This window comes from Phyllostomus discolor, chromosome 5 (genome assembly GCF_004126475.2).
Source record: "Phyllostomus discolor isolate MPI-MPIP mPhyDis1 chromosome 5, mPhyDis1.pri.v3, whole genome shotgun sequence".
Classification (NCBI taxonomy): domain Eukaryota; kingdom Metazoa; phylum Chordata; class Mammalia; order Chiroptera; family Phyllostomidae; genus Phyllostomus; species Phyllostomus discolor.
Genome location: NC_040907.2, coordinates 119,283,728 through 119,308,644, shown reverse-complemented (window position 1 = coordinate 119,308,644; position 24,917 = coordinate 119,283,728). Strand labels below are relative to the sequence as shown.

Sequence of the window (24,917 nt, the reverse complement as noted above, 5' to 3'; positions counted from 1 at the left end):
TAATAAATGATAATTTTTTTGTTTTGTTTTAAATTTTTTTCTTCTCCCTTGACTCAGCCGTTTCCTCCAAGTTTTTTTTAATGTCTGACTTTCATGTTAGATATTTTTGTCAGATGTCTGATGATGATGTTTTTATAAATGAGAGCAATGAAAAGGTGATTGGAAACTCTGAGCACAAAGCTGGACATTTTTGACTGGCTGAGCCATTTCATTCAGGAATCTATTATTAGCATCCTTACGTCTTTGATGTGGGGGAGGCAGCCAGTCAGCTCCCCCAAGGCACCCTTCCATCCATCGCCTCAAGTTACAGTGTCCTGGGTGCTGAAGGCATGAAGTAGGCTAGGGCTCCACACTCCATCTGTAAACATTTGCTTAACCGCATGCTCTAAGTACAGAGCCCCATTATGGGCTTAGCTAGTGTCCCCAACTCCAGAGAGCCTCTGGTTTACCTTCTCCTGAGAAAAAACTTTTGGTCTTCCACTAATTATCTAGATGGTACAATAGGAAAGGGCATTTGGGGTGTCTGATTTCTGCCTATTTTTTTTATTTAAATTATTTTATTATGGTCAATTACAGTTGTCTATATTTTCTCCCCATCCCTCCCCCTTCTTCCTAAATTTTTTAACAGTTCTCTTGTTCTCACCCCCCACCTTCAGCCACCAATTGGTGGCATTCTGATGCCACCAATTTCTGAGCTTTTTGGAAATTCCGTGTAGTAAATCTACTTGCTTTTAGCTTCTTCCCCTGCCAACTTAGGATTCAGCTGTCTTGAATCTGCTAAATTAGTTGTCATTCATTTGTTTTCTAGCTCCAGAAGTTGTGTACTGTTGTTGTGTTGTTGACTCCATCCCCACACCCAAGGCATGGCCCCTTTCACGTGTGTGCAACCTTCCAGGGGCCTCAGCTGAAAGCCTCTTCCCCTCAGTCTATCCACTCTGGCTGGCACCCAACTCCAACTCTCCGGCAGTGAGCAGCCTTGGAAAGCTGGACTCAGCTGTCCTACTGCAGAGACCGTTCTCTGCTTGTTCCCAAGTCTTGCCCCGGGCACGGGTGCTTTAGGAGTCAGCCAAGCCTTGAGGAGAACATTTAAATGATTGACTCTATTGATTTTAAATACAATACACTGATTTACTTATAGTAAAATTCAGTCATTTTAAGGGTACAATTCAATGACTTTTTAAAAGAGATTTTATTTTTATTTATTTTTAGAGAGAGGGGAAGGGAGGGAGAAAGAGAGGGAACAATGACTTTTGACAGATGCAAACAGGTGGGTAGCCATCACCACAAGCAAAATATAGAACATTTTCATCACCTCAGAAAGCATCTTTGTGCCCTCATGGGGAATTTTCATGTAGAATTTGGCTCCCCTGCATCCCTCTCCCACACCTCCAATTAATGGCTGCCTTAGACACTATTTTCCGGTTCAGAAAATGTCCTCAAGGTGAATGCTGAGGGAAACATTATGTTAATGACCATAGCCCTGTACTGGCTGATGTCCCATGTATGCAGAGTGATGTTTGGTATCTTTTGTCCAGCTGCTCAGGGGTCAGGGAAGCATAAATGTGAAACCAGCCCCTCCATCGTGCCTGGAGCCAGAAATTTAAAAACGTCTTTTTGAAATAAAGTAAACAAACAAACAAAATAAAACAAACACAGACTTATAGAAACAGAGACTAAAGGGGTGGCTACCAGAAGAGAAGGGGCTGGGGGATGGGAGAGAAAGATGGAGAGGAACACAGTCAGTGATGTGTGACAAGTTCGCACAGGGGCAGATGATTGCTAGAATCAGTGGGATGACCGCATGCAAGGCATAAAAGTGTCAAATTACTGGACAGTGTGCCTGGAAACAATGCAACCAACATACTGTTGTATACCGACTATACTTAAATTTTAAAAAATGTTTTTCACTACACAACTTATACATTTTTAAAAATATGCTGGCTAATATACAGGAAACACCTGCCCAAGTCTCTCATACAGCACTCAGATGGGGAGCCTCATGTTTGGAGCCCTCGGGAACTTGAAGAACATTCAAAGATCCAGATACAATGGATCTACAGCCAGAAAATCACGGTTATATGCTGCCACTTATTCACTAGGTGGCCTCTGGCCACTCCTGGGGAGGGGGGTGTTATGGTTGTGAAATCAACCACTTGGGGAGGCTGGTGACTTCAGTGTCAGGTGGAGCTGGGTTTGCATTTTGGTTCTGACATTTACTGTGTGCCGTGGGAAAGCACTAGAACCACTCTTGTGCTTGGTTCTCCCATTTATAAAACACAGAGAGTACTGCCAACCTCAGAGGGTCATTTTAAGAGTTAACAGCAGAGAAGATGCTGTGTACCCTGTTGAGTACTTTGAAAAGTTGGTGGGCGTTATCTTTTGGACAGGCTGGCATCTGAACCCCCTCTTCCTGCACTGCATGAAGGCCTTCCCTTGCCTCCTGATCCCCGGGACAGGAACAGCAGCTCCCCTGGTCCCTGGCCCCTGGCCCCTGGTGGCCAGCACGGCCAACCGGATGCTCCCACAAAGCAAGAATAGAGAGTCTTATTTTGGCAGTGGGGCTAACGCAGCACCAGGCCCACTGGCACGGAGCCCTGGGTCCTAACCAGACCGCTGCTGTGGCGTGGACAGCTGGCTGTCCGCTACAGTTTGCCCTCGGGTTTTGCCCATTTTCTCCTCATGGGTCTCCAGCCTTCATGACGATTCTGTGAGCTGCCTGCTTCCAAAAACAAAACAATAAAACTTTTCCACATCATTAGCCAGGTTTAGTTTCTCTTTCTTGTTACCAGGAACTCTGATTAATACACCTGATTCCAGGCAAAGCAAGTTACCAAAACAGGGCGATAACGTTTGAAAGGCGGTGCAACAGCGAACAGAGGGAGCAGGCTTGCTGTCCTGGTTGCTTGGTTAAAGGCAGGCCACTCGTGAGAAATGAAAACACATCGTCAACAAAAACTGGAACCTGAGTAGATAGCATTTCCCCCCATCACATTAGCAAACGTACAAATGCACATTTGTGTAAGTGTGTATAATTAAATTATAATAGCTGGTGTGGCCGGGGGGCCACGTGTCCCACCCCATCACAGAGTGTCAGCCTCAGCGGGTCCCAATGTAGTCCCAACGAGGGTCTCAACCCCCCTGGTGGAGAAACACTGTAAAGACTGCTTCCCACTGCTGTGAATAGCTTTTGTTGTTGTTTTTACAGGACAAGAGGGGCAACAGTGATTACTCCCAGGTGCACAGACTTGCTGGGAAGTGTGACTTGCTGTGCCTGTTTGTTCATTGCAGTGTTGTTTACATAGCCACTGTGTGGACGCCGCTGTGTGAGAGGATAGAAAAGATGTGAGACATATCACACACGCACAATAGAATATTAGTCAACAACACAAAAAAGATGAAATATTGCCGTTTGTGACAACATGCATGGACCCAGAGGCTTTGATGCACTCAGTGAAATAAGTCAGAGAAAGACAAATACCATATGATCTCACTTACATGTGGAACCTTAAAAAAAAATAAACAGACCCATAGATATAGAGAACAAGCTGATGGTTGCCAAAGAGGAGGGTGTGGGGGCATGGAAATTAAAAGAAAAAAAAGCAAATTGGCTGTGCCTTTTTAATAAAACATGTGGTAAAAAATATACATAATATGAAAAGTTTCATTCCCCCCTTTTTCAGTGGACAGTTCGGTGGTATTCAGTGCATTCACACTGCTGTGCGACCATCCCCAGGACGCTTTCATCTTGCAAGACCACTGCACGACTCTACAACCATTAAACAAAAACTCACTGTTTCCCCTCCCATCAACCTGTGGCAACCAGCCTTCTACTCTCTCTCTCTTTTTATTTATCTTTTATTTTTATTTATTTTTAGAGAGAGGGGAAGGGAGGGAGAAAGGGAGGGAGAGAAACATCAATGGGTGGTTGCCTCTCGCGCATCCCCTACTGGGGACCTGGCCCTCATCCCAGGCATGTGCCCTGACTGGGAATCGAACCAGTGACCCATGGTTTGTAGGCGTTCAATCCACTGAGCCACACCAGCCAGGGCACTTTCTTTCTCTTTTTGACTACATCAGATAACTCTACAGGTGGAATCATACAGAATTGGTCTTACTGTGTCTAGTATAATGTCCTCAAGGTTCATCCACGTTGTAGCATGTGTCAAAATGTCCTTCCTTTTTTAGGCTGAATGATATTCCACTGCATGTATAGACCACCTTTTGTTTACTCATTCATCTATTGGTTGAATTTGGGTTGCCCCCACCTTTTGACTATTGTGAATAGTACTGATATGAGTGTGGGTGTGTAACTACTTGTTAATAGGTGTGCTTCTTACAGGGCCAATGCCCAGGTTCTTAATCTTTTTGTCATCCCTCCTCATAGTTTCTCAATGGCTTTCAAATTTTTACTTCTCTTTTCTTGTGGCAGTAGGCCTCTTTCTCCAAATGCTCTCCTGAAGCAGGCCCAATTGTTGAGGAACACGGCGCTGGCTGAGGAGCATGGGGAGGAGGGCATGACGTGAAGCCCTGCCACTAGGCACCACTCATTCCAGAAGCAGCCTTAGAGGCCCTGCTGGCCCCCTCAGAGAGAGCAAAGGGGGAGAGGAGGCCAGCCAGGAGGCAAGCCCAAGAGCTCAGTGTTGGGGTGATCCTGGGTTAGTACTTTCCCTCTCACTCTCTTTTTAAAACAGCTTTATTGGAATATCATTTGAATACTATATAATTTACCCATTTAAAGTATGCAACTTGGTGGCTTTTAGAATATTCAGAGTAGTGCATCTATCACCAAAATCAATTTTAGAACATTTTCCTCACCCCCGGAAAGAAACCCCATACCCAGTCTTCCCATACCCCAGCCCTAGGCAAACCACTCATCTCCTTTCTGTCTATAGATCTACCTAGTATGGACATTTCACACACATAGAATCACTGTAAATGTGGTCCTTTGTGAGTGACTTCTTTCACTTAGCATAATGTGTTTGGGTTTTTTTTTTTTTTTTTTTTTTGAGCGAGAGGGAGGGGAGAGAGAGAGAGAAAAGGAGAGAGAAAGAAACATCGATATGAGAGACAAACATGGATTGGTTGTCTCTCATATGCACCCCAACTGGGGGCCAAACCTGCAGCCTAGGCATGTGCCCTAACCTGGAATCAAACCAGGGACCTTTTGCGTTGTGGGACAATGCCCAACCAAATGAGCCACACTGGCCAGGGCAGAGCATAATGTTTATGAATATTGCCCACATTGTAGCAAGTGTCTAGTACTTCGATCCTTTTCATGGCTTGATAATATTCCATTGTAGAGATGTCACCATATTTGGTTTATCCATCCATCCATTGACAGACATTTTGATTGTTTATGACTTGCTCTTATGGATAATGCTACTACGAACATTCATGTACAAGTTTTTGTGTTAACAGATGTTTTGAATTCCTTGGGGGATATGCTTAGGCGTGGGAGTATTAGGTCGTGTGGTCAATCTACCTTCTGACCAACAGCCAGACTGTTTTCCAAAGTGGCTTGTTATGAATTCAATGTTTGTGTCCCCCCAGCCCAGTCCATATGTAGATGCCTCAACCCCAGTGGGATGGCATTAGGAGGCAGGCCTTTGGTAAGTAATCAGATTTGTAGGAGAACATGAGGGTAGGGCCCCCATGATGGGCTTAGTTCCCTTATAGGAAGAGAAAGAGACACCAGAACTTCCCCTCTCCATCCTGTAAAGACATAGCAAGGAGGCAGCCAGCCATCTGCAAGCCAGGATGAGGGCTCTCCACAAAGAACTAAATTTGCCAGCACCTTGATTTTGGACTTCCTAGTGTCCAGAACTGTGCCGGGAGCGGGGTGTGGGGATGTCTGTTATTTAAGCCACCCAATCTGTGGAATTTTGTCTGAGCTATGACATGACTGTGCCATTTTGTATCTCCATCAGCAGAGTACGAAGGTTCCAATTTCTCAACATCTTCTGAAACACTGGCTATTGCTTGACTTTTTTATTTTATCCATCCTAATGGGTGTGCGAAGGGATCTCATGGTTTTGGTTTGCATTTCCCTGGTGACTCACCTTCCCTCTCTTGGGCCACATCTTCCTCCTCCTCTGCTGAGACTGAATCTAGAGGCTCTTCAAGGGTGTCTTTACGTGTTTCATGAGGACCCTAAAGACTCACCGCTGAGGATGGGGATTAGGGAGTGTGTGGGGGAGACAAAAGGAAGAGAAGGAGTTCAATACTAGCCCTCAGAAACTCTTCTAAAGAGCCTCAGTCACAGGCTGTCAGAGCTAGTGGGACTTCTGCCTTTATCCAATCCAAACTTCCAAACTACTTTACCGCTGAGGAAATCGAGGCCCCAAGGGAAGCCAGCTACCTCAGGTTGCCCAGCCTGTGATGATGGTCCACTTCCATACCACAGTTCCCCCGTCTGTGCGATGGGGATAATATCTGTCTACCTTAAGGAGTTGTTGTGAGGATATAAACAACACAGTAAGAACTCTGTAAGTAACTTATTTAATTTTAATTTCAGAACAATTACTATTTACATACCTGTAATAAAAGAAATTCAAACAGTATACAAAGAAGCATACAATGAAAAGTAAGTTTCTCTTCTCCTCCCCCTTCTTGGGGGCCGCCACTATTACCAGTTTCCTGTCTAGTTTCCCTTCAGATATATTCCATGCACACAATAGAAGTTATTTATCACATTGGACCCTATAGCTGGTGGAGATCATTAACTTGTCTGCCTTTCCAAGCTGGTCTTCCCCACTCTGTCCCTTTACCTACCTTCTCCCACCAGTACACAGAACATGGGGCTCCCTTATTTGTCCAGCTCCCCCTTCCTAAGCCCCCTCCACCTGGTAATGATTTCCTAGAGAGTCTCCCAGGGGTCTCCATGGGGACGTTTCCTGCTCCAATCTCCATGGTAACTCTTTGGGTTGCCATGGTGACACTTAAGTGATTATTTGGAGACCCTTAAATAAATCACCCATGGTGGTATATGCTAGAAGCATTTGGCTCCGACTCTTATGTTCAGGGCCAGGGTTGGGGCCCAGGCCCCAGGCAGAAATAGGAGGAGGGGAGGCAGTTGTCAGGGCCTGCTGCCCTCGGTTCTAGCACTGAGAGGGGCCCTCTCTGGGCAAAGGTGGAATTGAGCCTTTTGGGAAGTGGTGCCAGGACAAGCAGCCAGGGTTGTGCAGTCTTTGAATAGATCCCGCAGCCAGGAGGACAGAGGACACCCTTAATAGGTCTGTGGGCTCAGGACAAAGGGCAGCTGCGAGGAAGCTGCCAAGTGACTGAGCAGGTATTCGAACCAGGATTGCTGGGCTCCAAGGTCCTCACCACCTGACACCAAATGATGAGAGGGAATTTAAGATTTAATTCACTCCGTTTGATTCCCAGCCAGGGTACATGCCTGGGTTGCAGGCCATGACCCCCCAGCAACCGCACATTGATGTTTCTCTCTCCCTCTCTCTCTCTCCCCCTCCCTTCCCTCCCTAAAAATGGATGAATAAAATCTTTAAAAAAAAGATTTAATTCACTCCTTCATTATATATACATATATATATATATATATGTGTGTGTGTGTGTGTGTGTGTGTGTGTGTATATATATCTCCTAGGACATTTTTTTATTGCTTTAGAGGAAGAGGAAGGGAGAAAGGATAGAGAGAGAGGGACATCAGTGCAAGAGAGAAGCATCAATAAGTTGCTTCCCGTATGTGTCTGGACCGAGGATTGAAACCATAGCCCAGCTGTGTGCCCTGATTGGGAATCAAACCTGTAACAGTAAGGTTATGGGATGATGCTCCAGACAATTGAGCCACACCAGCCAAGGCTCAACCAATATTTTTAAACCTCTACTATATGTCAGATACTGAGCTAAGCAGTGAATGAAACAAAAATACTGTCCTCATGGAGCTTAATTCTACTGGGGGAGATGCAATTAACACAATGAATAATAAAATGTATAGGCCAGATGGTGGTTTAAGTGGTGGGGCAGGAGCCTGGGACTGCTGGGGTACGTTGTAGTGCCCACAGTCACAGGGGCTCCCTGAAAGGGAGGCCGGTGAGGTGTGAGAGGGGAGGACTCCGTCAGCAGCACCCTGCTCCTTCACAAGTCCTCACAACAGCCAAGCAATTTTCAGGCTTCTAGCTTCCTGGCGCCTCACAAAATACATTGAAGTAGACAGGCATGGCTGAGTTTAATCTCTCTTCTACAGACTGGGAAGCTGATAGCAGAGAAAGGGAGGCAGCATGTTGGTGGCAGTGTGGCTACTGGCAGAAATTACATCTTAGAGATCTTAGTCCAGAACCATTTCTGCCAGTCCAGTGGACTTACCACCAAGTCTGCCAATTCATACCTACCCCAAGCACTATGTTATAGGAGGCTGAATAAATCACTGTGTTGTAGAACTAGAAGACTGGTTTAGTGTGTCTGGGTCAGGGTGGAAGGAGTATTGTTTGTTTTACTCCTAATGTCAACTTCAAATGGTTATGACATACAACCCTGACGTGTATGTCATGCTCATTCTTTGGTGGCGGGACAGACTGAAGGGCATGATTCTCCTAACCCCTGGCTTCCATGGGAGACAGTACCTCCTCCAGGAAATGGAGAAGGTTGGAAGCACAGGTCCAAGGCACACAATGTACACAGTGTGGACTCTGCCCAAAAGCTCACTAAGAAGGCGGTGAGACTCAAGTCCTTCTACACTAGGCTAGCTCTGCCTTTTCTGAGTGTGGATCCCCTACCTTCAAATAGGCTTGGGGTTTGGGGTCAGGTCCACAGGCAACAGAAAATGATTTCTGGACAGTTTAAGCCCCAGGAGGTGTACACTGGAAAGTCCCTTGGACAGTGAGTGGACAAGCTGAGTGCCTAGCTTCAGTATGATGTCTGGGCTCAGCTCAGACACCAGTTTAGTTTCTGGAGGGGATGTGACTGGTCTCCTGCTGGTGGCCCTTGGCCCTTGGAAGGTCCAGGATCTCCCCTTGCACATGAGCTTCCTGTGCACTCGTCCCTCTGCCTTGAACATGCCCTTCCCCTTGCCCTCCCCATCCTTTAGGTATCAGCTTCAACATCACCTCCTCCCAGAGGCCTTCTCAGAGTATCCAGTCGAAGTAGGTCTCTGCATTTCTTCTCTTTCACTGTAGGTGTCTCTTCCTTAGCTCTTAGCAGTTTGTAACTACATATTTGTTTGCTCTCTCTTGCACTAACCTGTGTTTTCCAATCTGAATACAATACCACTAGTCACGTCTGGCTATTGAACACTTGAAACCTGAGACGTGCTGTTAAATGTACAACATACATTGGATTTTGAAAACTTAGTATGTACAGTGTAAAATAGTTCATTCATAATTTCTATATTACTCACATGTTGAAATATCTTGGATATATTGTGTTAAATAGAACATGTTAAAATTAAGTTCACCAGTTGTTTTTTTTTAAATCCTCAACCGAGGATATTTTTTCATTACTTTTAGAGACAGAAGAAAGGAGAGAGACAGAGATGTCAACGTGAGAGAGAAACATTGATTGGCTGCCTTCCTGCACACACTCCGACAGGGAATCGAACCCACAACCCTTTGGTCTACAGGGCGATGCTCCAACCAACTGAGCCACACCAGCCAGGGCTCACAAGTTCACTTTTAATGAGGGCACTAGAATATTTAAAATTACATATATGGCCTGTATTGTATTTATGTTGAACAGTGCTGTGACTAGATCAATTCTGCAAGGAAAGGGTCATACAATCTGTTCATCACTCTGTATCTAGCTCCTGGTACTGAGGCCAGGACACAGTAGGTGAACAATAAACAGTGTAATTTATTGAATACATTTGACAGTTACATTTTCCATCAGCCCAAATATATTCTGAACAGTCTGCTAAGGGAATGTGATCTAATTTAAAAGTCAGTTTACTAAAAACCCAACTCAGGCATAAAATTTGGAAGAAACAGAAACAAAGGGAGAGATAGGGGTCAAGGTCTCAGTCTCTTTCTTCTGAAGAAGTTTTCTGGGTCCTACCCGGCCCAGCAACATTCTAGTTCCAAGGGATTTAGGGAACTAGAGCTTTGTCACAAAAACAATCCTGATACACCATTGTGGTGAGACACAATTGTTTCCCACTTCCTGTTCCTCTCTTTTCTTTGATAACAGAAGCCCCCACGTTTAGGCAAGCCCATGGCTGCCCAGAACCCAAGCAACATTTTTCAGCTTCCCTTGGAGCTGGGTTTGGTTAGTTCTGGCTGAGGGGAGGTAAACAGTATCATCGAGTAACTTTTGGGAAAGTGCTGAAAAGTTATGGCTTTCTCTCCCTCCTTCTTTTGGCTGGAATGCCTGGGGCTCCATCAGCCACCTTGGACCACGAGGAATGAGGACTGGGCCTTGCCATCAGGATGGTGGAAGGTGAGGCTGAGAGGGACCTGGTCCCTGACAGCTTGGTAAAACTGCAACATCAGCCCTGGAATGCCCCCTATTGGCTTTATGTCAGGAAGAAAATCTAGGTATTTAAGACTGTATTAAGTTAGATTTTTTGTCACCTTATTCTGATAACAATATTCTTCCCCCTGAATATCTGGTGTCTACTTGCTTTATATTTATATAACTGGAAGGGATCACTCAACTACTTTCAGAACGGAATACTTAAGTACTTGCCAGAATAATGTCGGTTCCAAGGTGATTTGATGGCTTGATCTTTTTCTTTTCTTAGATTTTAATTATTTGTTTTTAGAGAGAAGGGAATGGAGAGAGAAAGAGAGGGAGAAAAACGTATGTGCAAGAGAAACATCAACTGGCTGCCTCTCACACACCCCCAACTGGGGACCTGGCCTGCAACCCGGGCATGTGCCCTGACTGGGAAGCAAACCAGCGACCTTCTGGTTCCCAGACCGGCATTCAACCCACTGAGCCACACCAGCCAGGGTGATGACTTGATTTCTTTATCACCAGACATTGATTTTTAAAAAATTGGTGCTGTGGCCGGTGTGGCTCAGTTGGTGGGTAGTTGTCCTGTAATTGAAAGGTTGAGGGTTCAATTCCAGGTCAGGGCACACACCTAGGTTGCAGGTTCAGTCCCTGGTTGGGGCACGTACGGGAAGCAACCAATTGATGTTTCTCTTTCATGTCAATGTTTCTCTCTCTGTCCCTTCCTCTCTCTCTAAAGTCAATAAACATTTAAACAAATTTAAAAAATGCCATTACACTCACAAGATACAAAGTTGAAGGTACAATAAAACAGAGTAAAAAATAAGTCACCTCCACCTTTATCCTTTAGTTATCTGGTTTCTATCCCCAAAGGCAACCATTACCAATTTCTTAAAAAAAAAAAAAAGATTTTATGTATTTATTTTTAGAGAGAGGGAAAGAGAGGGAGAGAAACATCAGTGTGTGGTTGCCTCTCGCTCATCCCCCACCAGGGACCTGATCCTCAGCCCAGACATGTGCCCTGACTGAAAATCGAACCAGTGACCCTTTGGTTCATAGGCCAGTGCTCTATCCACTGGGCCATACCAGCCAGGGCTGCTAATGAACTTAAGTAGCAACCTTTCCTTTTTATAAATAAAACAATAATTTTATTTTTGATTTTGGAGAGAGGGGAAGAGAGGGACAAAGAGAGGGAGAGAAACATCAATGTGATTGAGAAACATCAACTAGTTGCCTTCCACACCTTCAACCCAGGCATGTGCCCCCACCAAGAATCAAACCAGTAAACTTTCAGTTTGTAGGACAATGCCCAAACAATCGAGCCACCAGAGCAGCAAGCTTTCTTTTAAAGACAGAAAAAAAAGTAAAGTTCCATCTTATGGGACAGCCTGCTATGTAATAAGCCTGTATAAATAAACCCATCAATTTTTATAACTCTCAATAAAGAATCCGGGTCATTTTGGTTTTACTATCCATAATTTTTAATCCAAGATCACATTTACTTTATGGCTCAGATTTAAACATTCAAGCCCTTAGTTACATGACTGCAGAATATCAGTCCTCTTCCCTAGCTCTCTTCCTGTGCGGTATGAAACACTGAATCTGCTGACTGAGCAGAAGTGGGGCGGGTGTTAGGTCTAGGGAGACCACAAGGGACAGCTCCATCTGTGAATTAAAAGGGTGTTTTAGAGGATGGGGTTTTAGTTGTGAATTACTAGACCAGGTTTTTCAGTAAAAAACAGTGATAGTCACATAACTGCAAACATACTTGATGAGTGGATTCTCTGTGCCAGGCACCGTACTAAGACCTTAGATGCACAATCACACTGAAACTTCACAGTGACCCTGAGTTAGGTACTGCTAAAAAGCACTTATAAATGAGTGAGATAAAGAGAGGTTAAGGTCAAGGTCTCCAGATACAAAATGAATATTGAGGTTTGAGTTCCAATAGTTTGATTATAGAACCTTCACAAAACCCAGGATTTAAAAGAATTTATTTTACTGATTGAATTGAGGGGGCAGGCTGGAGGAGGGGGAAGAAGAGACAGAGAGAGTGAGCGAGAGTGAGAGGAAGATATTTGTTGTTCCACTCATTGATGCATTCATTGGTTGATTCTTGCATGTGTCCTAGTCAGGGATGGAACCCACAACCTTGGTGTATCAGGATGATGCTCTAACCAACTGAGCGACCTGACCAGGGCAGAATCCAGGCTTTCAAACACAAGATGACTGTGCCAGATGAGTAAGTCCCATACATGCAGGAACCTTCCCTAAGGTCCCGATGTACCAAGCACACTGACTGGGTACACTTGGGACCTTAACAAATATTAACAAATCAGCAGATTAACAAATATTCATGGGATTAAATATCCACTTATTAACACTGCCGGTATGTTGGGGATAGGAAGAGGATGGTAGCATGCCTTACCAGTGACTACAGGCTGTCCCCTACTCAGGACATACCATCTAACACCCAGATCCGAGGGATGGCCAATTTGGGGGCTTGAAGGGCCCTGAAGGTTGGAACCTGGTGGGCAGGGGATAGCTCTGGCTCAGAGAGACCTTTCTCTTTGCCCCGGTGAGGCCCAATGTGCTGTGAGCCTGCCCACAGGAACAGGCCCTAGATTGTGCTGGATACACTTCTTACCAAGTTTGATGCAGAACCTTTTTTCTTAACCCCTCTTGCTGAACTATTTTAAAATACATTAGTGTCTAATTTACCCATTTTACTGCTGTACTTCTAATACCTAGAACAGTGCCTTGGACATAAATTTACCATTTTATCTATTTTTAAAAAAGATTTTATTTATTTATTTATTTATAGAGAGAGGGGAAAGAGGGAGAGAGAAGCATCAATATTTAAGAGAAACATCATTTGGTTGCCTCTCATGTACCCCCAACCAGGGACCTGGCCCGCAACCCAGGCATGTGTCCTGACTGGAATTGAAACAGGAATGTTTCCGGTTTTGGGACAACACCCAACCCACTGAGCCACACCAGTCAGGGCAGTAGGCCTTTATTTGTTGAATGAACAGTTAAGCTACACACCTGATCCTGGCCAGGTGGCACCTCCAACACACAGACTTAGGGGACATTGCATTGTCTCCCGTTGGGTTTGAATTAGCTACATCACAGGGTGGGGCTGGGCACTGACTGATGGCCTCCAACACCTGAGAGTGGACTCGCTGCAGGGAACATTATTTTAGGAGTTACAACCCATGTGTATCTCAATCAACCTGTTTCACTACCTACAGCAGAGATTCCCAACCTTTTCCATCTCATGGCACACACAAACTAATTACAAAATTCTGTGTCACACACAAAATATATTTTTTGCCAATCTGACAAATTATAGGTGTAGTTTTGATTCATTTCACACCAATGACTACTGTGTTAGACAATATAAGGGAAAAATCAGTGCCCTGACTAAATAGGTATTGCATGTTTTAAAAATTCTTGCAGTACACATGTTGAATATTGCTCACCTACAGGGATGAATTGCTAGTCTTACATACAGCAAGTTTTTCCTCTTTTGAGTTTTGGTAGGAAAACAGAATTCTGCCGAGAGCAAAAATTTAAGACAAATCATTATACAGTGTCAGGTTCCATCATACATGAACCAATGTGAATACACATAGATAAACTCTTGAGACAGAAACACACCATAGTTTAACTGATAGACGGACAAACACTGAGACTCTGGAAGTAGGAGAAACATTTTGGAGCTTTAGTGTCTGTCAATTAAACTATGGTGTGTTTCTGTCTCAGAGTTTATCTAAGTGTTGAACAAAGCAGGGGGTTGTAACTGAGTCAATAGCCATTCTAATCCCCTTGTACAAGACACAAAAAGGGGAAAGGACTAGACAGATTACTAGTTAGAAACATATATCTATTAATGGATGGGATAGAATTTAAATGTTTTTCTTATTTCTTCCAAACAGGCCCAGACTAAAATGCTAACCTATTGAGCTCACTCTTGAGATTAGATTGCTATCTGGTCTTCAATCTCTGTGCTTGCTACAGCACCAAATGCCAAGGTCAGAGCAAATGATCACATTAGGGAAAATGTTACTACCCACCCATGGCACAGTGCGGAGTCAACACTGCTGTTGCCAGTGGTCCCAGAGGGGCTGGCACTACTCCAGAACCAGTGCACGCAGAACACATCACTTCTTATTGGGTGGTGAGCTCCCTCATGTAAGCCTTGCGTTTTGAGATACATGGTGATGTAAACCCAAGCCCGCATCTGTGCCCATTGCAATCACGTCTCCCAGGGACACATCAGCACCCAGAGGGTACTCCCTCAGGCAGGATGGGGCTCCTGGAGATGTGCCTTTACTACTCACAGAGGCACATGACTGCCACAATCTTCCTCCCCCACTTCATGTATGTGTCACCCAAAGGAAAGTGGGTGCTGGTGTTCCCTCCTGCTATCCAAGTACATCCTCCCTGGCCCTAGTGTGTATTTCCAGCATTCCTGGATCCAATCAGGCCTGAAGCTTCCTTCCCAGGCAGTTGTTCAGGAAGGCAGCTTTGCAGACCTTGGATTCTTAGCAGGTTGTGAGCAGCCCTGCTGGTAGTGAGGCCCCCCAGTGGCAACCCTGAGTAAGTGCGTTAACAAACTTACTCCTTTGCCTTGAACCAGGCCAACTCAATTCAAAGACACAGGGAGGCTGAACAAGAAGAAAAATGACATTTTTTTCCACATCACTGACACCCTATGGAAAGTTCATAGGTCAACCTCCTGGGTGTAGTGGGACCATAGCACCAAACTACAAATTGTAATAGAATTTTAAACATGAATCTTGGCCAAAAACAATTCAGATTAAGAATTCCTAATTCAGAACCATATCAGCATGGGGGAACAAGCACCCATTCTAACACGGACCAAAGTACTTCAGCAGCATCAACTCAGTAACACGGGAATCAACTAGGAAATGTCCAAAAAATGTAAGTCTATAAAACACCACTTAAATTCTTTGAGACTGCCACTTTTTCTTTTACTACACCCCTCTCTCTACTCGTCCAAACCATCTTCCTGCTCAACAATAAACCATCTCTTTGGTTCGGGCTATTTCTTCCAGTGGCTTTACATGATGAGATAAATCGACTGAGTCGTATAAGTAAACCTTCTCAAGTGTATGGAGCCAGAATTGGTGTCAAAGCCTTACTTTTTTTGCACTATCCCCTCACTCCCAACCAAGAAGCCTTGGTCTTGAAAGGCCCCACTAGGCAGGAAGAAGTCAGGACAGTGGGATGAGGCTCCACGCTACATTGTCCAGGGGCAGAGGGGCTGCAGCCATCACTATTTCTTCTCTGTGGCCCTGGGCCAACTTGGCACAAAGAAGGCAGTCTCCAGGACCAAACCCTTCCTGCTCTCTAGAAGACAAGCTATGTACTTTTCTTTCCTATGTTGCAGATATCCCCCTCAGAAACCCTGAAGAACCCACTAGCAAGGGTGCATTCACTGGCAGATGCCTGAGTATACTAAATGCAGGTCTCTTTTTTCAAGATTTTATTTATTTTTGGAGAGAGGGGAAGGGAGGGAGAGAGGGAAACATTGATCGGTTGCCTCTTGCTCACCCCCAAGGGAGTACCTGGTCCGCAACCCAGGCATGTGCCCCAACGGAGAATCAAACCAGTGACCTTTTAGTTTGCGGGATGATGCCCAACCCACTGAGCCACACAGGTCAGGGATAAACGAGGGTCTTTCTGGGATACCCTACTGGTTCTCTCCTCACAGCCTGACACATGCTTTCTGTTGTCACCATACATTTTCCGTTCAAGGAGGCTGCCATGCCAAATGGGCAAGTCCCCAGATCCAGCTGGCACTCACCCATGTGGGTCTCCATTCCTCTGAGTGACCCTTTCACCCCTTACAGCTGGCACCTGCTGCCAGTGCCCCTGGGGCACTTTTTAAGCCACCAGTTGTGCACCTGCCTGTTGCTTCAGGAGGGGTGCGGATGCCAGTGCAGGCAGCCTGGACCGGCCTCACTCATCATCTCCACATATAAAGACAGTCCCCACCTCAGCAGGGCCCAAAGGCCATGAAGAACAGGCTTGACTCTGTCACATAGTAGTGATAAGGTAGTGCCACAACCTGTGGGATTGGAGGTAGACGAAAACGACAGGGTGGCCAGGGCACCTGTGAAAGGCATTTCAGAGCAGCTTGGGCCTCACGGCAGCCTCAGATCAATTACAAATCCTAGACTGTCTCATTTGCTTAACCAGTTTTTCCAGTGACACTTCAATGCTGGCTTTCATGGTTTCAAAAGTAAAACCAAATAAAAAACCTCCAAATTTTTAAATTGAATAAATAGTAACAGTATTTACAAGGGTACATCAGACTGAGATTCCAGCATGACTGAGGAACTGGAAACCTGGGGCTGTGCCTTGGCTCTGGGGCTCAGCACCCTCGGTCCTGGGCGCTGGTGGGCAGACGAGTGAAGTGGGAAGCAGTGAAGACGCCTGGCAGGGCATCCCTGTAAGTCAGGGAGGTGGGTGGGCGGGACGCCTGGAGTTATTCCTGGGTTAGGTTTAAACAAACGACAGAGAAAACTCAGTTGTCCTGACCAAGCGGTGTGGTCAGTTAGTGGGCGAGCTGCTCCCGGGGGCGCAGGGGCCTTCTCTGACTGCTGACAAGGCGTGGGAACCAGGGCCTCCGCCCCAGGGAGCACATGGCGGAGGCAGCTGTTGGTCTGGAGGCCCTTTCTAGACAGGACAAGGTCAGGCACGGTCCCCTCTTCCTTGGACTATGTGACAAGGGGGATGTGGAATTCGTTTGTGTCGAAGATCAGGGGTCTCCTGGGAGGGCTCGGGTCTTTGTCAGCCTTGTGGAGCAGCTTGAACAGCCCAGTTCCAATGTTCATGGGGATCCCCATGATGATGCATTCGGACACCCCTGAAACCAACCAGAAAGAAGATTAGAGAGCTTCTCGACACAACAGTGGGCCGTCAAGATGGAAAGACTGCTGACCGAGGAGCCAGAAACTGGGATTTGAGTCCCAGCCCCACTGCATGTCAACGGGTTGCACTGGGGCTGGTCACTACTCCTCGTCTGCGACAGGGAGAGGGCTGAGAAGCACAGGCTACACACTGTGCGTCTAGATGTGGGGGAGAGTTCGTGTGCTCGGGGAAGGGCAGTGCCCTTTCACAGCCCAGCTGCTGGCTGGAGACTGACGGCTCAGCAGTTCGCTCCATCTTGAGCCAAACACTCTGTAGCACTAAACATAGCGAGCAAGGCTAGTGAAGGATGCTCAGGGAATCCTGAATTTGCCAGCCAGTGTTTCCTATCTTAGCGCCAAGAAGAAAAGCAAACAGCATGATACGATCAGGCAATAATCTCCTCGGAACCAGCAACAGCAAGAGGTTCACTGTGCTCAGAGGCCAGGGTCGGGCCAGGATGAAAGGCACCGCCAGCCTTGGGAGATCAGAGCTTTAACTGGGAACACTCCGAAGGCAGGCGGGGCTCCTAGTAGAGCGACAAAAATAAGGATGTGGTGAAGATTCTTTCCCAAGCTCCCTTTCAGCTTTCTAAGATGCAAATGCTCTGCTCTGCATCAAGCTTCTGGCTCTAAAATAAGCAAGTGTGTGCCTGCTGCATTCTGAGCTCTGTGCTATTGTGAAACCAGACAGGCAAACCACCAACCTAAAACCCAAGCATAGTGAGGACTGACACTATGTTACAATGTGTAAAGGATCAGGAGGAGGGGGAAGATTTCAAAGTGGGGGTTGGGTGGCTGTGCCAGGTGCCTAAAGGGGTCGCAGCGGAGAGGGAGCAGAGGGCAGGGCCTCAGGAGGGCAGCAGGGCGACAGAACAGGCCCAGGGTCCCATGTCCTGTTGGAAAGGTTGGGGTGCTGGGTCTCAGTGCCCTTGTCAAGCAGACTTGCTCTTACTTTTACCTTGGCTTTGGCCTTCTCCTGCTCCAATTTCTGTTCCCTTTTCTTGCCTTTCACCATTTATTATCTTAAAGAATTATGTACTTTCTTTTTCCTTTCATCTGCAACTTATACCCCTTTGGAAAGGCATTCGTCTTAGGCATATGCTGACTGGGCCCCACTAGACCATCACCTGTTTGGCAAACCCACACAAGAGTAGGCGGTGAGGCTTTGAAATGGCCACTAGGAAGCAGAGATCTGGAGGCAGGGACAGCACCCAGGCTTGGACTCCCCACATGGGCTGACCAGTTTGTGACCTTGGAAAGCTACTGACCCTCCTACGCCTCAGCCCCTCATAAGCTCCCACTCAGGCCTGCAGGGTCTTGGCCTGAGAAAGGCTGAAGTACAGTGCGCTGCTGTAAAGGACACAAGGAAGAGCAGGGTGGGCAGCAGGTACCTTTGTGACAGCTCCCGCTTAACACTCCCTCTCTCCCAGGCCCCATCAGAGAAGCACTGCACAGTTGGGGGATATGGCCAGCGTGGCAAGAATTTGTAGTCACGCTTGATGGCAAGTTGGTTTCTTCATTCTTCTCACTTGTAAAAGGGTTTAATGCCTACACTTCCCAGAGGTGCTGAGATATGGGCATTTAAGGTGCCTGGCACGGGGGCTCAACAAGCTGGCTGCCCTTCCCAGGCAGAAAGGACAACAGAGACACATGGCACTGCTCTCTCCTGCCAGCCTTGGCATCACATGGGCTGGGAAAGTTCCTACAGGCCCATGGTCGATCTTTTTCTTCTTGGACCAAATATTGGCTGTACTGACAGAGAGGCCCTGTAAAAGATGGGGGGATGCAGGATGCTCTGCTCAAACTCTGGAAATGAAATCGATTGGTTCCAATTCCATGATTTCCTGTAACTTTATTCTTAAAAAAATAAAAGCTCTGCCTACTCAGTTTGTTCACTTCCTCAAAAGCCCCTGCTAGGGTTTAAGTTACAGACAACCAAGGCCTTGGCTACGCTTTTAGAAACACCAAACCTACCACACACGGAGTCCTTCTGCCCAAAGTAGGCAGCGTCAAAGAGGTGGTCAGCCGTCTTCTCAAAGGAGGCCAGCATCAGCACACTCTCCTTCATCTTGGCCAGGCCAAACCTAGTAATGCCCAGAACTTCCCCCTGTGTCAAGGGATAAACGTGTCAGAGTGGTACCCACGCCACTTGTGAAAGCTCAAAACCAACTACATCCATGGCATCCCCTCAACAGAATAAGCAAAAATTAGCCCAATACAGTGGTTGCTCAAGTCACAACCTCAGGCTAGAACAGGACCCTAACAGCTCTCTGCCCCACCTGTGTCTCTCACTGGGGCTATTCGTCATGGACATTCATCATGGATCCTCACACTCACAGGCAGGGGCCGTTGGAACAAACAATTAGGAACTGAGAACTAGAGTTCAGAACCTAACCTTAGAAAAAAGAGAGTACTTCTGAAGATGTTTACTATGGCTTAAAGAGCTCAAAATGCAACTTAAACACCTCAAAGCTGGGAGAGAGTTAAGTACATTTAGGTATTTTCAATCCAAGGACTGGTGGGACATCATTAAAAAGGCATATTTAAAAAACTATGAAGCCCTGGCTGGTGTAGCTCAATAGATTGAGTGCGGGCTGCAAACCAAATGGTCGCAGGTTCGATTCCCAGTCAGGGCACATGCCTGGGTTGTGAGCCAGATCCCCAGTGTCGGGTATGTGAGAGACAACCACACAATGATATTCCTCTCTCTCCCTCTCTTTCTCCTTCCCTTCCCCTCTCTCTAAAAGTAAATAAATAAAATTAAAACAAAACAAAATAAAAAACTATGCAACAACATGGAAAATACAATGTTAAATAAAAAAGTCAGGATAAAACCCGGTGCCCACTCTTTACTGAAACCAGAGTAACACAATATATATGTGCAAAGCCAGGCTGAAAGGGAAGACTTGACAATAACAGCCTTATGTAGGTGGTAGGAATGGGCCACTTCTCCTGCCTAGTTTCTGAACATTCTGCAGCACCGTGCAGGTCTGAATGGGAAAGGCCTTGGAAACCTCTTGTCATACAGCACTACTAGACAGAAGGCACTTTGGAGGGAAGAAAGAAAATACAACCAATCAACCAACCAACCAACCAACCTCAGTCACCCACCCCCAAGATCATGTTAAACTTATTCTTTTCCTGGGTATGGCTACAGAAGCGTGATGAATGGGTTTAATAGGGAATAAACACCTCAGTTTGCCAGGAAATCCCTGCCCTTTTGTCAACGGCTAGCTTTGCTTTAGAACAAAATTTCTAATAAAAACAAAAGACCATGCTCCACTGCATACCATTCCAGTGTTTGCACTGGAATTTTACTGGAGCAGCCAGCTGAGCACCATGATTCATTTTTTTGGGGGTGGTGCCACCTTATTTTTGCTCAATGGACATCAGAGCCATGTACTCTCCATGTCTTAGCACGACAGCTTCCTTCTCAAGAGACCGGTCACTCCCACAAACCTTGTAGGTCATCAGGTCAGAGAGCAGCATCACGTGTCTCCTGTCAATGCTCATGCCGTGGTTGACCATCGTGTACTGGATCTCATTGATGATGGTGGTCCGGGCAGCTTCGATGCCCAGAGTCTTCTCCACCTATGAAGAGCCAGGAGGAGTGGAAGCAGCCACTTCCGGGGTGCTACCCAACTTCTCCTAAGTCCTCCTCTGCCCCGCAGGTTCACAGCAAGTCCCATGCCCTTTCCCAGAAACAGATGTTTCGCTGTAGACCCAGAGCAAGCAGCAAGGTCTGAGGAATGTGCCAGGAGCCAGCTGAGGGCCGGGAGGGGGTGCCAAGGGAGACAGGACGACTGTAAGGGGACCCTGGGTGTGAGCAGTACCTCATACGTGTTATTGGAGGTGGTTCGGGTGCCCTTGACACCGTGGGTGGCCATGACTGCCCGCAGGTTATCGCCCTCCACCAGGAGCTTGTACTTCTCCTTTCCACTCTGCTCGTCGATGTGGATGACAGCTCTGGACACCTCTGGGATGCCCTGTACCACCACCTGGACTCAGAGACACGGAAGGTTTGGGACCCTGTAGTGCCCCGGGCCCCCATCAAGCTGGCAGCCTCAGAAAGCGCAGCAGCAGTGAGAACGGGGAACGCCAAGCCCTGGGTTTGTCACTCGGATCATCCCCGTTTCTCGGTGGTAGTATCAGTGGCATACCAAACCTGACAGTGCCTGTCCGCTGTTTCAGGGATTAGGGATCCCTGCAGAAATTCAGGGGTCCATGTCCTTTTGGACCATCAGTTTTATGAGAAGACAGAAAGAAATCTAATAGACATAGTCAGCGTGACAGTGCTAGGAAGGAAAGAAAATGGGCTGATTCCTTAGGAGTGTGGCAGAGAAGAGAGGAAGAAATGGGGTGCCATCCTCAGTCTCAGTGGCAGCAGAATCCTTCACTGGCACCTTAATATTCCTGTCAGTGGTCGCTGTGGTCGCCCCCTTTACAAGTCTCCTGGCACTTGGCTGGGGAGGGCCCTAAAGGGTGACTGTCGTCTCACCTTGGGGAGATCCTCTTTCAGGAACTGCAGCACATAGTACATGGAGCTCTTGCTGTTTTCTCGGGGGGTGACACACACCACAGCCTCGCCATGAACAGCCACATCACCCGGCTTCACACGGAGCTTGGACATGCAGATGGAATACCGCACCGTCTCAGCGTTCACCTGCAAGGTGACCAGGCATGGGCCAGATGCCCAGGACATTACTGACAGCAGTTTGGAGCCTTTGTTTCCAGGGTTTCCCAGTCTTTTTTAATCATTGTGGCTCTGAAAAGCCTTTTTTAGGTATTGTTTTCCTAATCTCTCTCCCCACCATGAAAATTTTATACCAGGGATATATTGTGTATTTGTGTGCTGTATGAATATCTGTGCTTATTCATAAAAAGAGCATAAAGTTTTTTTATAGCCTTCCAACCCCCACCCCACTGAAAATGCACACTCAGGCCCTGGAGGCATGCCTGGGTTCTAGGGGAGTTGAGGGGAGGCTAGAGGCTGGTGGCTAGGAGAATCTAAAAGCATCAGTGAAGCCTCCCCTTACCGTCTTCACCACAACCGCTACATTCCTTGAGGCTGCCCCACCCTTCTGGTAAAAGGGCCGCAGGTGGCCAGAGCCAGGCTACAGAAATCCCCAACCTGGACAACTGGCCACTCAATTTAGGTCATCTTTCACATGGACAACACATGAACTTGGTACTTGAGAGAATGGGATACAGACTGTGTGAAGACTAGTGCAGATTTTAACTGCATGAAAGAAAGAGGAAAGTGCCAGGGAATTACTCAGTTTGTACCCTGAAAAGGGTTGATAATCTTTCAACTGTTAAGCAAGGTTAACCCACCCATCCAAAAACAGGCACCAAGCTAGCTAGCCAGGTGCTGCGCTGGTGCTGGGAGCCACAGATGTATAAGACACAGACAGCCCTATGGTCCTTCCAAACACTGGGAAGACAGACAAGGAGAACAATTATTGCAACACTTTGTCACAGTGAATGGGTATTGTGGCCAGCACAAAATTTCTACTAATTCCCTATATGTCTTTAGAAGGCAATGTCTGTCAGAGTCTGACTTAGGAATACAGAACATGAAGATAAGACAGATTCACACAGATCACACAGATCAACCAAAGGAAAGCCTCTATAATGCTTGTGTCTTGCTTCGCCCCTGCCCTATTTTATCAGTGCCTAGCTCCAGAATAAGAAAGGATGGCTTCTTCTACACATTTAATTACATGACTCACTTCCAGTCTCAGAAGTCTAATCCGTTCCAGGGAGAGTTTGACGAGAATAAAGCAATCATCGGGAAGAAACACTTCTTCAATATACTCTGAAATCTGTAGTGTCAAAAGATCAGAATGTTAATCAGTCAATCAGTCACCTTCCCCTTTCCCAAGAGCGTTCACTTCTTGCTCTTTTTTTTAGAGATATAGAATAGTGTGAACATACTGACCCGTATATCCACTGCGACTGGTTTTATACTTCCTTGCAACACTGGTCTAGTTTTCTTGTTATTAAGAGGGATTTCCCTTACCTCTCCCAGGAGGGTTTTCTCAATCCTCCCTTTCACAAGGCGAGCGTAATCCGCATCGTCATCCTTGTCCAGCTGTGCTGTGATGATTGGAGTGCTGTGAGAAGTAAAGGAGAAACAATTACAGCACAAGGAGTGAGCTTGCTTGCAGGCCACTGTTAAACCTGACTACTACTGAGAAGAGAGATGTTTAAAGCTACTGAAATTTATTGAGCATTCACTGTGTGTCAAGCACACTTCTTCATACATTCTCATTTAGATTTACTATTTTTGGAGCTCATGAGGCAAACCACTTTACCAGTGAATGAAATGACTTTCAGAAAATTCTTCCTGACCGGGTGAACCTACCTCTTCCTCTTTGGTCCTAATAAGTAATTAATTTAGTTCTGTTCCCTGAATAAATTGGCCCTTTGTGTATTACAGCTTTCTCCATCCCTTTCTCCCACCCCCACTACCTGCTCTCCAGGACACCTCCAGCTCCTCCAACCACTACTTAATCAGCTTCCATTTTCACTGTCCTGGGTGGTGTCCCTGAACACACACTCCTGGCAGAGATCTGACCAACCGGGAGGAGGCAGGCAGAGTTCCTGCCTCCCGGACGTCTATAGCTGCTGTTCTGGAGCCAAGTGTAGCTCTTTCACTTAATGCTGTCTGTCATTTTTTTAGATTCCAATCATGGGTGAATCATCACTTTGTCATCAAATGCACTGCAATACATCTCTATCTTTTCTGGTCTCAGATCGCCTATAAATCCTATCATGAAATCACAGTCACAGAATATTGCCACAGCCCAAGTGGTAGACACAGCAGTCAGGTTTCACTGGGAATATGATATCAAAAGTTTGAAATCTACCATGACACACTGCTATCATTTTTCCAGTAGTACTTGTTTTTTTAATGTTTCTTTCATATTACCTGTAGCCATTAAGAACCACTTTTTCAATTTTGACTGTAACTGGTTTCAACCTGTTTTTTTCTTGAGTGTGGTTTTTTTAAACTATTTTTTAAAGTTTTTATTTATTTATTTTTAGAGACAGAAACATCAATGTGTGGTTGCTGGGGGTTATGGCCTGCAACCCAGGAATGTACCCTGGCTGGGAATCGAACCTGCGACACTTCTGTTTGCAGCCTGCGCTCAATCCACTGAGCTACGCCAGCCAGGGCCTTGAGTGTGGTTTTTAAAAAACTAAAATATGGTTAACACAAGCATGACACTGAAGTTTAAGATACTGCCCATTTAAACAGAACATCTGACAGAGGATCACTGTTTCTCAAAAAACATGACAGGCAGTTCTGGAAGAGAAGGGAAATAGAGGTAGGGCACCTGATGGCCTTGGAAGCGTTGATGATCTCTTTGATCCGGGGCACACCCAGAGTGATATTCATGGAGGCCACACCTGCAAAGTGGAAAGTCTTCAGGGTCATCTGGGTGCCCGGTTCACCAATGCTCTGGGCACAGAGTGCACCTACTGCAGAACCTGGTTCCATCTGTGCCCTGGAAGAAAAAGATATGAATGAAATGTCCATCAAAACTTCTGGGGAGAAGC

The 24,917-nt window shown here is 46.3% G+C and overlaps 1 protein-coding gene across 2 annotated transcripts in view; it reads right to left on the bottom strand.

Annotated features, from left to right (window-relative positions):
* Positions 1-16,722: 16,722 nt before the first annotated feature.
* POLR3A (RNA polymerase III subunit A) overlaps positions 16,723-24,917 on the bottom strand; it is a 49,853-nt gene continuing 41,658 nt past the window's right edge. For both annotated transcript variants that reach the window (XM_028513958.2, XM_036026761.1), the window contains 8 exons: positions 24,695-24,865; positions 23,374-23,467; positions 23,084-23,176; positions 21,850-22,014; positions 21,185-21,349; positions 20,811-20,942; positions 19,326-19,458; positions 16,723-17,308 (listed from right to left, as the gene is read on the bottom strand). In XM_028513958.2, the coding sequence (XP_028369759.1) occupies positions 17,160-17,308; positions 19,326-19,458; positions 20,811-20,942; positions 21,185-21,349; positions 21,850-22,014; positions 23,084-23,176; positions 23,374-23,467; positions 24,695-24,865 (1,102 nt within the window). In that variant the 3' untranslated portion in view covers positions 16,723-17,159. The remainder of the gene's footprint in view (positions 17,309-19,325; positions 19,459-20,810; positions 20,943-21,184; positions 21,350-21,849; positions 22,015-23,083; positions 23,177-23,373; positions 23,468-24,694; positions 24,866-24,917) is intronic.